Source organism: Alosa alosa, chromosome 13 (genome assembly GCF_017589495.1).
Source record: "Alosa alosa isolate M-15738 ecotype Scorff River chromosome 13, AALO_Geno_1.1, whole genome shotgun sequence".
NCBI lineage: Eukaryota > Metazoa > Chordata > Actinopteri > Clupeiformes > Clupeidae > Alosa > Alosa alosa.
Genome location: NC_063201.1, coordinates 34,388,680 through 34,402,893, shown reverse-complemented (window position 1 = coordinate 34,402,893; position 14,214 = coordinate 34,388,680). Strand labels below are relative to the sequence as shown.

At 43.7% G+C, this 14,214-nt stretch overlaps 1 protein-coding gene across 1 annotated transcript in view; it reads right to left on the bottom strand.

Moving 5' to 3' along the window:
• The window catches only part of agmo (alkylglycerol monooxygenase), a 262,745-nt gene that overhangs the window by 164,573 nt on the left and 83,958 nt on the right, over positions 1-14,214 (bottom strand). The window contains exon 5 of the mRNA XM_048260252.1: positions 4,836-4,931. Within this exon, the coding sequence (XP_048116209.1) occupies positions 4,836-4,931 (96 nt within the window). The remainder of the gene's footprint in view (positions 1-4,835; positions 4,932-14,214) is intronic.

The following is a 14,214-nucleotide window of genomic DNA, read 5'->3' as shown; positions in this document are numbered from 1 at the left end:
ATACCTAAGATGAGTCGCTCCATTGTCTTCATCACATGTGATGTTAGAGCGACAGGTCTGTAGTCATTAAGCTCACTAGGATGTGGCTTTTTAGGGACAGGGGTGAGACATGATGTCTTCCACAGTGTTGGAACTTGTCCAAGGAGTAGACTTAGATTGAAGGTGTGCTTCAGTGGCTCCCCCAGCTCAGCAGCACAGGCCTTGAGTAGCCTTGGACACAGTCTGTCAGGCCCTGCTGACTAATGTCTACACTGCACTATATCTTTTGTCCTGTCTATGCACCACCTACTTTGTATATCACATTGCACTGCATTTCATTATGACCGCCAAGCAAGCTTGGCGGGCGGTCATATAGGTTTAGTCAGATTTTTTTTTTTTTTTTTTTTCTTTTCGCATGCCCAAATTTCCGTCAATGATTCCCGGACACTGAAAGACCGGGTACACGAAACTTGGTGGGCATGTAACCCCACATGGATAGCATGGAACCATCGTTTTTCGTTTTGATCTGTAGCCCCCGCTGGACTGGACCCCGAAAGGAGGGTAGGGCAGACACAGTTTTCTGTGAATATCTCAAAACCCGTAGGGTTTAGGAGGACCATTTTTTTGTATGTTGATCTCAAGGGGCCATGTCAACCCATTCCATAACCACTCATTTCATGTATAGCGCCACCTAGTTAAACACAAAAAAAGTAAAAATGAGGTGTTGTAATTGAAGGTATCTGTGACCTAACATAGTCAAAACTGCACGAAATTGGAAGTGTAGGATCATTATGACACCCTCTGTATGCACACCAAGTTTTGTGGAATTCCGTTCATGGGGCGCCACACAATAAATTAATTTATGTTACTATACACCAACTGGCCTGTAGGTGGCCGGAGACAGTTTTCTGTGAATATCTCGAGAACCGTAGGGCCTAGGAGGTCCACCTTTTTATGTATGTTGGTCTTAAGGGGGCATGTCAACCCATCCCATTACCACTTATTTCATGTATAGCGCCACCTAGTTAAAAATTAAAAAGCAAAAAATTAGGTGTTTTCATCACAATATCTCTGGCTGACAAGGTCAAAACTGCACGAAATTAAAAGTGTAGGATCATTATGACACCCTCTGTATGCACGCCAAGTTTTGTGGAATTCCGTTCATGGGGGCACCACACAATAAATTAATTTATGTTACTATACACCAACTGGCCTGTAGGTGGCCGGAGACAGTTTTCTGTGAATATCTCGAGAACCGTAGGGCCTAGGAGGTCCACCTTTTTTATGTATGTTGGTCTTAAGGGGGCATGTCAACCCATCCCATTACCACTTATTTCATGTATAGCGCCACCTAGTTAAAAATTAAAAAGCAAAAATTAGGTGTTTTCATCACAATATCTCTGGCTGACAAGGTCAAAACTGCACGAAATTAAAAGTGTAGGATCATTATGACACCCTCTGTATGCACGCCAAGTTTTGTGGAATTCCGTTCATGGGGCGCCACACAATAAATTAATTTATGTTACTATACACCAACTGGCCTGTAGGTGGCCAGAGACAGTTTTCTGTGAATATCTCGAGAACCGTAGGGCCTAGGAGGTCCACCTTTTTTATGTATGTTGGTCTTAAGGGTGTGGGATCATTATGACATCCTCCGAATGCATGCCAAGTTTTGTGTACTTTCGTTCATGGGGGGCCTTACAATAAAATAATTTATGTGTACATTTAGTGACGTCCACCAACAAGGATTCCCGGGACACTGAAAGACCGGGGTACACAAAACTTGGTGGGCATGTACCCCCACATGGATAGCATGGAACCGTCATTCTTCATTTTGATCTGTAGCCCCCTCCCGCTGGACTGGACCCCCCGAAAGGAGGGTAGGGCAGACACAGTTCTCTGTGAATATCTTGAGAACTGTAGGGCCTAGGATGACCAATTTTTTCCGTATGTTTGCCTCCAGGGGTCATGTTAACCCATTCCATGTGCACACATGTGCATAAACAGATACACACGCACACACATACATTTTACAGTAATCATAATGTATGACACATACTCACACAGTAGACATATGTACGCATGCATGCACATGCACAAACACACATACGCAGGCAAACACACAAAGCACGCATACACACACACCCACACACATAAACATAAATTTGTACACGCACACATGCACACAATTCAAGAATTTTTCCCGTCATCTACTCCCTGAATTTTTGGTCATTGATACCCGGGACACCGAACCACCGGGGTACATGAAATTTGGTGGGTATGTAGCCCCACTAGACTTTTACGGAAAAATTTCATTTCGTCCCCGTAGAATTTCATCCATGGGGGGGTCTAAAAAAATTAGGTTATGTGTACATTTAGTGACTGTACACTCATTGGCCTGTAAATGGCGGTGCACACACACATGCACACACACAGGCACCCACATACTATCGGTATTAGAACGGCCGATACATAATTACAAATTCAGTAGGATTAAAAGAAAGCCAAAATAAATATTCATCATCATCATCATGGCTGCATTTTCAGTATTGGCGATAAGTAGTCGCTTTGTCCACTAGATGGCGATCGTTGCAGTGAGACGTAATTTTGTTGGAAGTTAAAAGTGGGTTGGAAAAACAATGGACGCTTCCTACAAGGACTGTAATTTATCGCAGCGAACATCTAATAAGGATAGGACGATGTTCACATGAAGTGTAATTCCCATTTCTTCTTGAAGCCTAAATAAATCTGAGGATGTTTATCGACATGCTTGGTTTTACTGCAGGTACGCTTAATCTTGTAATATCAATAAGGACCTAGGTAATGTTACCGTTAAGCGTTGATTGAGTGATGGAGGCATTTGATTGATTGCATTTGTAGAAAACTATAAATGCGGTTATACCAAAGCAAATTGATAGCAGCACTGTTTCTATCTTTCGACTGTCATTTATTGCACGCGGCTACAAAAATCATTCTGTGCAATGGAAGATTTACCAACGTTACACCGGTCTGATACAGTTTTGCCTATACATGAGTGAGACTGAGACGCCTGTTAATTTTGTTTTAAGTGCGTGCAGGGTGTGAGAGGGGAATCGATGTGCTTTGATTACAGCTTGGTAGTTGTAGTCTGTGAAATTAAAAGCACGCGTGTGTGAAGTATCCAAACAATGACACCTTCATTTCATTATGGCTGCTTTAGCAACACACCTTAAGCTACTGTGTAGTGGGTCCCATTTAGAAGTGGCTACTTCATTCAAGGCTTTCCTTGACTCATGGAGCTGCGTGAATGTTATTACAACTTTTCGCCACGCGATATGACAGTTTAAGTTAAGCGCTTGATACTGTAAGGCGAAACCATTGGTTTCAAAGGAGATTTTATTTGTGTCGCCAGCATAGCCTATTGACAATTTATGTTGTAAATAGGCCTACCTTATAATCCTACCTGTAGCTTAGGGAAGCTAACAGCTTTCTATTAGGATCTAGTTTGTTAGTTACCGTTTTGTCATAACTCCCTGATGCATTTTGCATTTAGAATAGCCAGAGCGTGTATATCTCAATCGAAAATTAAACAATATCGGGTGCCTATGGACTAGGCTGGGTGAACCCAGCCTGATCTGCCCGCCATTTGTTTTTGATTTCTTAAAAGATTGAGCTTGGTCTGATGAAAGCCAGACTAGCCATGGACCTCAGTTACACAATGCAAGGGAACATGAATCAGCCTATATTTGCAACGAACAATAACGGACAAAAGCTCTTCAACTTTGGCCCGTTAAAATGTGTATGAACAGTCTAGCTTAATGATTTCATCAAGGCCCATTTGGACATGTCAGTTATTTGCACCACTGGTTAGATGTAAAACAGCATTTCGTTTCAGACTAGGCTACTGTTACTTAATTTGTGCATTAACAATAACGTTTCAGACTACTGTTACTTAATTTGTGCATTGACAATAAAGTATTACATGAACTAAAGATGACTAAAATCTTATGTAGAAGAAGAAACATTCACAAAAAATCCATCCATCCAAAAATGACCTTTGTTTTTGATAGCTGTTGAAAATGGAATGGCATGGAACTGACAGAGATGTTTTTGTTTATAAATACATAAAAATACATAAATAAATAAATAAATAACATCATGCTGATACCTTTTGCTTTTCCCAAATACAATGTAGCCTACAGGTGTAAGTGACCTTTCATCAATCCAGTTGCAATGGATGAACTGTGATGAACTGCCCTACTTGTGATTGTTTAGAGATTTTAAAGGTTTTATAACAATGCTACATCTTCTTTGGCTATTCTACAATCTATTCACCTTTTCAGCACCAGTAGGCTACTTTCTGTGCAGCCGCACACACACACTCAGGCATGCCAAACAAGCATACACAAAAGTTTCAAGAGTGGGGGATGGAGACAAATTGAAGTGTGATTTATTTTCGCGGAACGGATGTACAGGACTGAGCGGCGGTCATATTTTGTACCGCTATGCGGTACATCTAGTTGTCTCTGTACTTGTACTCTGCATAATGACAATAAAGTTGAATTTAATCTAATCTAATCTAATCTAATGTGTGATGTATGTTCATGTACTAAGGAGCTTTCCTTTTTTTATCTCAACTGCAACTGGAGCTGTTGTATTTCTTACTCCTCGATTTCATTGTGTATGTTTTGTGCTAACTGTTTGTGATCAAAAAACAGTAAGTAAACCAAAAAAAGTATTTTCTACAGGACGTGATAATATATTAACTCACATGTTATAGCATAACCTGAGCAACTCTTGGTAATAATTACTTTACCCCACCTCCCTACTAATCACATCCTTAAAAGGCTTTAACCATATTGGGTCAAAACAATCACCTCTGTGTGTATCCAGAACTGGTAGAGGAGGTTGAACTGCACATGAACAGCAAACACAGATGGGGGAATGACCAGAGCCATGGGAAGATAAAAAACCTGAGGGCAGAAACAGCCAACATTGTTAATAATATTCATAATGCATAAATACATGGCAAATGATATAGCTGCAAGCAACAGTGATGGTGCTAAGCAGTGTAGAAAAGCAGATTCCCCATGGAAACATGATGTCACTACACTGCAAAAACTGCTTATCTAACAAAATCTAACCAAGTGTTATTAATCTTATATCAAGATAAAAAAAACTAATTGGTATTGTTTTCAGTATAAAGAGACTTACCTAGCGCTTTCTTGTGAAATCATTTGACTTAATTTCAAAAAATATTTGACTTATTTTAAGACATCTCATCTTGAAAACAAGCAAATTTGTCTGCCAGTGCGTTGAGCAAATTTGTCTTGATAAGACTCCTTAAAATAAGTTAAAGTCTTCTTAAATTAAGTCAAAATGATCTTTTGAGAGGGCGCTAGGTACGTCTTTTTATACTAAAAACAATACCAAATAGATTTTTTAATCTTAATATAAGATCAATAACACTTGGTTAGAATTCATTTTTTTGCAGTGAATGTGACAAATGGTTGTTAATAGTCCTGTAAAATAACCAAAGATTGACTGACATGAGATAAGATAAGACTTTATTATGACCACTGTGCAGCGAAGCGATATTTTTCTTCAGTAATTTTGTGTCAACGATTCCCGGGTGTCACGCATTAACTATTTTGGCTAGATGTCTAGATGTCGCCAAAAACTTCTGTTCTGTCCCTAGCTAGTCACTTGTTACCCAATCCTCTTGTTATCCAATTAACCTGTTCCTCATTGTCTCTGGTCACATGTCTCATTTCCTCATTGTGTCAGTGTATTTAAACCCTGCTCTTTGTCTGTGTCTTTGCTAAGTCTTCGTGATTACCCTGTGTGTCTCAAGCTCTAAGCCTTTGTGGAAATTTGTGGGCGTTTTTTGCCCTGTGGATTCTTTTTTTTACCTCTGTGTTGACCTCGACTGTTTACGGTATCTCCTTTGGATTCCCCTATTGGATTTGTTTGCCTTTCCTTCCTCGGACTGAACTCTGTTATCTGAACCCTGGCTTGGCTCTTGGACTTTGATTTTCTGGATTACGCCTTGGATTGAGGTTTTGGATTTAACTTTTTGGACTGTTTTTGACTTTTTCGGATCTTCTGAGCTTTTGTGTCTAAAACCTGAAATAAACTCAGTTAATCTTACTTTGTCTGCTCTGCACTTGAGTCATTAGTCTCAGTGGCCTAGTGGGTTAAAAGTCAGTTTGCCACTCCGGCAGCCCGGGTTCTAGACCCGACCGTGACAGAAGACTTAGCCATGACTGACTCAGCAGAAGCATCAAGTTCCCTTAACGTTGTTCCCACTGAGTTTGAAAAAATAATGGCTGCCTTGAATAGCTTTGGTGCAACAATGGACACTCATGGGCAAGCATTGGCAAATCAACATAATGTTTTAAGTCGCCATGACCAAATTCTAAGGCAACTCTATGAAACAGTTCAGAGCTTGACTCAACTACAACCATCAGCTCCTCCTACTGCTCCACCTGCTGGTCCACAACCTCTGGTTCCCCCACCTGCTCCTGCTCCAGGTCCACCTCCGGGTTCTGAACCTCGGCTTCCTACACCTCGGAGGTATGACGGTGCTCTGGGCCAATGCCGGGGGTTCCTGACCCAGGGCCAATTGACTTTTGAATTGCAACCTTCTATGTATCCTACGGATAGGGCTAAAATTGCTTATGTGGTTACTCTCCTGACTGATAAGGCCTGTGCCTGGGCTACAGCCATCTGGCAGAAACAAGGCCCTGAGTGCTCGAATTTCAAAACATTCTCTGATGGCATGCTGCGTGTTTTTGATCGATCTGCCACAGGTCAGGGGTCTGCAAGACAACTCTTAAATCTCCGTCAAGGGAGGAACAGTGTAGCTGATTATGCCATCACTTTTCGAACCCTAGCAGCTGTCAGTGGCTGGAATGAGCCAGCACTTGTGTCAGCTTTTATGAATGGGCTATCTGAAGCTTTGAAAGATGGCCTGGCGTCAATTGACTGTCCCAACAACCTTGAGTCCCTGATTGCCCACGCAATACGTTTAGACAATCGGCTCCGGGAACGTAACCGGAACCGTACCAGTTATCCAGTTACATCCGAGGGGCCACCTCCTCTCTGGCAACAGTCTGCAATCCCCACAGATGATCCTGAGCCTATGCAAATTGGACGTGCTCGCTTGTCTCAGGCTGAGAAGGATCGGCGCAGAAGGGAGAGATGCTGCATTTACTGTGGCAAGCCTGGTCACTTCAGAGCTTCCTGCCCAGATCTCTTGGGAAAAGACCTGTCCCGTCCAGCAGAGGGAGGGCTGTGACGGGAGCCACCTTTTCTCCCGAATTACCCGGTGCTGGTGTCTACCTTCCCATCAAAATCTCTTGGGCAGAAGAAGTGTACTCTTGCCATGCCTTGGTAGATTCTGGGGCTGCTGGAAACTTTATTGATGCCAGCCTTGTTAACAGACTCAACGTTCCTCAAGCCCCTCTTGATGTCCCTCTCTCTGTCACCGCCTTAGATGGCCACCCTCTTGGTCCAGGGGTGGTGACTTCTGTTACATCCTCTGTGTTTCTCATGATTGAGAATCACCAAGAAGAGATAGCGTTGCATCTAATAAGCTCCCCTGAATTCCCAGTGGTATTAGGTTTCCCTTGGTTAAACCGCCACAATCCTCACATAGATTGGAGTCGAGGTGTTATCCTTGAATGGGGTCCTACGTGTCACGCTACATGCCTCTTTGCAAGCCCTTCCTTTCAGCCAGAGTCTATAGATCCCTCCGAGTTATCCCATGTCCCCGCTGAGTATCTGGACTTGAAGGAGGTGTTCAGCAAGAAAAGAGCATCTACTCTTCCACTCCATAGGCCTTATGACTGCGCCATTGAACTCCTGCCTGGCACCGCTCCTCCACGCGGCCGTATCTTCTCTCTTTCATTACCTGAGCGTAAGGCAATGGATGACTACATCAAGGATGCCCTGGCCTCTGGTTTTATTCGTCCCTCTACTTCTCCAGCAGGGGCAGGGTTCTTCTTTGTGGGTAAAAAAGATGGAGGTTTACGCCCATGTATTGACTACCGGGGTCTCAACAAGATCACCGTTCGTAATCGCTACCCTCTGCCTCTGATGTCTACTGCTTTTGACCTACTTCAGGGAGCCACCATCTTCTCAAAACTGGATCTCCGCAACGCGTATCATCATCTTGTCAGAATCCGCCAAGGAGACGAATGGAAGACTGCGTTTAACACCCCATCTGGTCATTATGAGTATCAAGTGATGCCCTTTGGGCTAACCAACGCCCCTGCAGTCTTCCAGGCCCTAATCAATGATGTTCTCAGGGACATGATTAACCAATTTGTGTTTGTGTACCTGGATGATATTTTAATATTCTCGAAGTCCCTACACGAGCATCACCATCATGTGCGTCAGGTTCTCCAGAGGTTGCTCAAGAATTCTCTCTTTGTTAAACCAGAGAAGTGTGAATTCCACACCACTGAGGTCTCCTTCCTCGGGTTCATCATCAGGGAAGGCAGTGTTGAAATGGATTCTAAGAAGACACGAGCAGTGCGTAACTGGGCTACTCCTAGGTCTGTCAAGGAGATCCAAATATTTCTGGGGTTTGCAAATTTCTATCGCAAATTTGTCAGAAATTTCAGTTCTGTGGCTGCTCCCATTACCAGGCTGACTAAGAAAAGTAATGTGCCCTTCGTTTGGACTCAGGAGGCAGATAAGGCATTCAAGAAGCTGAAGCAAAGCTTTTCCTCTGCCCCCATTCTGACGCTGCCCGATCCAACATTGCCATTCATTGTTGAGGTGGTCGGGATAGGTGCTGTCCTGTCTCAACGCTCATCGGATGGAAAGCTGCATCCTTGTGCTTTCATGTCCCACCGTTTGACTAATACCGAGACCAGGTATGATGTTGGAGATAGAGAGCTATTGGCAGTTAAAAGCGTGCCCTAGAAGAATGGAGACACTGGCTGGGGGGGCCCAGCATCCATTCTTGGTATGGACTGACCACAAGAACCTGGAATACCTCCAACAAGCCAAACGCCTGAACCCCCACAAGCCGGTGGGCACTGTTCTTCACTGCTTTTGATTTCACGCCTCATACCCCTGGAACCAAGAACAAGAAGCCAGATGCACTCTCTAGGCAATTCCTTCCCTCAAGTCGGGAAGATGATGAGGCGAGAACCATAATTGCTGCTAAACTAATAGTGGCACCTATCCCTGGGGGAGGCAATTGTGAAGAAGGCACTTCTGAAACACCCAGATCCTGGAACTGGTCCAAGAGGACTGCTGTATGTGCCCCGGATTGTAAGGTCCCAGGTTCTTCAATGGGGCCATTCATCCCACCTCACTGCCCATCCTGGGTCCCAGAGGACCTGTGAGTTTCTCCAGAGACGTTTCTGGTGGCCTGATATGTTAAAAGACATCAAGGCCTTTGTGGCCAGCTGCTCTGTGTGCGTCCAGAGTAAGAACCAACATCAACGTCCACAAGGTCTTCTGCATCCCTCCCCATCCCTCATCGCCCTTGGTCTCATCTGTCCATGGACTTTGTCACCGGCTTACCAGTTTCTGAAGGTAACAGTGTTATTCTGGTTATTGTTGATAGATTTTCTAAAGCCTGCCGTTTCATACCTTTGCCCAAGCTGCCTACAGCATTTGAGACTGCTAAGCTTGTTTTTCTCCATGTTTTTCGAGTTTTTGGCCTCCCCCAGGACATCGTCTCGGACAGGGGCCCCCAGTTCTCCTCCTGTGTGTGGCGGGCCTTTTGTAAGCTGATTGGAGCCACAGCCAGCCTCTCATCTGGGTATCATCCTCAGTCTAATGGCCAGACTGAACGGGTCAACCAGCAGCTGGAGACTACTTTGAGAAGTCTGGTGTCCGACAACCCCACTTCCTGGAGCTCTCAACTGTTGTGGGCAGAATACGCTCATAATACCCTCCAGTCTTCAGCCACAGGGATGTCGCCTTTTCAAACCCAGTTTGGGTATCAGCCGCCACTGTTCCCTGAACAAGAGGGGGAGGTCAGTGTTCCCTCTGTCTTGCACTTCGTCCGGCGTTGCAAGAGGACCTGGCAGCGAGCTCGACGGTCACTGCAGCAGACATCCAAGAGGAACCAGCGTCAGGCCAATCGCCGTCGGAGGCCTGCACTGCAGTTCCGACCTGGACAGCAGGTTTGGCTGTCCTCTAAAGACATCCCGCGGGGGTGGAATCCCAAAACTGGCCCCTCGCTTTATCGGTCCCTTCAAGGTTACCCACAGAGTTAACCCAGTCACCTACCGTCTCCAGTTGCCCCGGTCCCTGAAGATCAATCCCACTTTCCATGTGTCCCAGTTACGCCCAGTCCTGTTTTCCCCCTTTGCCCCTGTCCCCAAGGCCCCACCCCTGCCTCGGATCATTGATGGTCAGCTCACTTACACTATTCGCCGGTTGCTGGACTCCCGCCGGGTTCGTGGCGGGATCCAGTACCTGGTGGACTGGGAGGGCTATGGACCAGAAGAGCGCTCCTGGGTCCCAGCACGAGATGTCCTGGACAAAGATCTCAAAAAGAACTTTCATCTCCAACATCCTGATTGTCCAGGGAACGCCAGAGACGCTCTAGAGAGGGGGTCCTGTCACGCATTAACTATTTTGGCCACTAGATGTCGCCAAAAACTTCTGTTCTGTCCCTAGCTAGTCACTTGTTACCCAATCCTCTTGTTATCCAATTAACCTGTTCCTCATTGTCTCTGGTCACATGTCTCATTTCCTCATTGTGTCAGTGTATTTAAACCCTGCTCTTTGTCTGTGTCTTTGCTAAGTCTTCGTGATTACCCTGTGTGTCTCAAGCTCTAAGCCTTTGTGGAAATTTGTGGACGTTTTTGCCCTGTGGATTCTTTTTGTACCTCTGTGTTGACCCGACTGTTTACGTATCTCCTTTGGATTCCCCTATTGGATTTGTTTGCCTTTCCTTCCTCGGACTGAACTCTGTTATCTGAACCCTGGCTTGGCTCTTGGACTTTGATTTTCTGGATTACGCCTTGGATTGAGGTTTTGGATTTAACTTTTTGGACTGTTTTTGACTTTTTCGGATCTTCTGAGCTTTTGTGTCTAAAACCTGAAATAAACTCAGTTAATCTTACTTTGTCTGCTCTGCACTTGAGTCATTAGTCTCAGTGGCCTAGTGGGTTAAAAGTCAGTTTGCCACTCCGGCAGCCCGGGTTCTAGACCCGACCGTGACACCGGGACACTGAAAGACCGGGGTACATGAAACTTGGTGGGCATGTAGCTCCAAGGATGACACGGAGCAATTGTTTTTCATTTTGATCCGTCACCCCACACCTGACTGGCCTCCCCGAAAGGAGGGTAGGGCAGACACAGTTTTCTGTGAATATCTTGAGAACCGTAGTTGCTAGGAGGACAACATTTTTTGTATGTTGGTCTTTAAGGGCCCATGTCAACCCATCCCATAACCACTTATTTGATGTATAGTGCCACCTAGTTACAAATGAAAAAGCAAAAATGAGGTGTTGTAATATGCAAGAAAGGGATCATATGAGACCCTCTGAATGCATGCCAAGTTTCGTGGAATTCCGTTCATGGGGGTCACACAATAAATTAATTTATGTGTACATTTAGTGACTGTACACTATGCACACACACACACTCATGAACACAGGCAAACACACACAAAGATACATGCACACACATGCGCACACACACAGGTACGCACAGACTCAGACACACGCACGCACATACACATGCACACAAACACACACTCCCCCACGGACACACGGACACACACAAATCCAGGCAAGTAGGCAAACACACACAAATACACCCCCCCCACACACACACACACTCACAAGCGAACATACACACAAACACACACATAAAGCACACACACACATATGCAGGCAAGCAGACACACACACCATTCCAAGGTCTACTGGGATCAGTGGGATTAATTGCCTAAAGAATACAGGCTTAGCATCCAAGTTTTACTTTAGCCTTCTACTTGATATGAAGCATATTCAAATTGCTCACGTTTTTCTTTTCCCTCCATAGCACACTCTCATGTTTCCGTGAAATGTGTCTTCTTAGATTCCAAAATGAATCATTACTCACTGAAACAGTGTCATCACATTGTTCTTGCTCTACATTGTTACTATATACTATAGGCCCTAGGCCTACTATAGGCTATATCTAGTTGTTTTGTTTATCTTTCTAAAATATTTAGCAAACTCCATCACCATCAACAAACTTACTATGGCCAATATCTTTGAAATTTAATGGTCTTGGTTTTATTACGAAGACATGAATTCTGGGTGGATTTGGGCATGCCTCAGACTCGTGGTGTGAGTGGTATCGGAGCGAAATTGGAGTGAAAAAGGGCGGCCACTCCGGCCTCTAAATTAAAAAGCGCTCCGTGCTCCAACAAAATTCCATCCGCTCCGCTCACTAGCTCTGAGTGCTAATAATAAACTTAAGCAACGGAGACGTATAATGCTTTGGGTCATGTAGGCTACTTTTAGAGGGGAGATGGAATCGTCCTTTAGTGAGCGTAACACAGCTCGGGTCTTAACCTGCATTATCCAGAGGGAGACATTTTTGGATGCAGTGACAAAAAGCCTATCATGGACCTGGCTGGGAAATGTGACAGTTGTGGAGTCGGCATTCGCAGCCTGTCGTTGCAAAACAGTAGCCCACATCTCCAAACTCAAAAACAGTAGACTAACAGTCAATAAAAGTGGACTGTCAGAGCAGCACCAAATACTAAAAGCCAGGCTGAGTGCCCTGTTCGCTCTTAAACTTTTCATCACATTTGGTGCATCTACCTAGTCACTTCATAAATGTGTTAGAATACGTTCTGTACTTTAAAAAAATAATTTTGAGCAATCACACAGCCTACATGCAATGTTGTGATATTATCAGTATGTGCAATTTGCTGTTGGGCAGCATCTTATGTAACCCAGTGGGTTTTACAAATTGTAATCATTTGTAAAAATATTACAATATGTGTAATATATTGTAGAATATTCATTTTTCTTAAAATATAAACAGAACTTGAAAGATGTTGATTGCTCAGTCAAAACTACTACAAAATAGGATTCTAAAACGCTGAACCTTGGTGAGTTAACATCGTCACCTCAAACCTTTGTCAACAGATCAGTTATTTAAGTCTGTAATTTAAGATTTAGGCATTAAGAGTAGGCTAGCTTACTTGTACATGTAGCCTTCCGACATGTAGGGTAGACTGAGTACAGGTGAGACACTTTTTGCCCACACAAAATAAAACAAAAAATAGATACTGAAAAGAAGTAATTTTCCACACGACATTCCACATGCCATTTACTTAGCTTATAGACTAAAATATTATCAATCAATAATACCCATAAGTAGTTTATATTTTCCACAATAAGCTCATAAACTTAAGGTGCAGTTTTGTCTTGACTGTGTCTCAACTGTACCCTATAGAGTACAGTTGAGACACCTACCTGGTACAGTTGAGACACCAATTTTTAATGATGTATAGTTATCTGTTTGTTGGAAAGTTGAATAAATAAAAACATAGCAATTGCAAAGTGTTTGTAGTTCAAATTCATTCATTTCATTTAAATTAGCGTTGGTTAAAAGGAATACATCATGAACAAAATGTGACACAGGAACAGATATGGCGAACAGTAGCCTACAAATGGAATGTTCAAGTAATAACACAATCCAATGTGTCTCAACTGTCCCCCGCTGACCACCTCACACATTTCTCTAGATTTTGCAACGACCTTACACGACCTTTTACGTCATGAAATGTGCCAGTTTTTAGGACACAAAATAATGTTTGTAATGATACCAGTTACGTTTAACAGTAACATAAGTGTAATGAGCTATTTATTGTCGAAGGTGCATGGTGAAGTGAAATTCTTACTTTTGGAAAACAAACATTTGCTGATATCCTTGGATGGGAGATACTTGTGTTGTTCAAATTTTCCATGATCAAAGAGGGCACTAATACGCATGTGCACTTGGGCTTGCTGTGCAAGCAAGATATTTAAGGTGTCTCAACTGTACACATGTCTCAACTGTAGTCAGTCTACCCTACTGACCTACTTTGTTGCTATACTACTGCAACCCAACGTTAATGGGGACGAATATTGCCATTTTCCCGTATTTTGGGTAAGAAACCCGGGAAATCTCCCTTATTTTCAATGTTCAATGTTGACAGCTATGGAACCAGGGCTTGAATTAACTTTTTGTCTTTAGGGAGGTCTCTCTATCTCATAGAAAGTTGGCACACACACC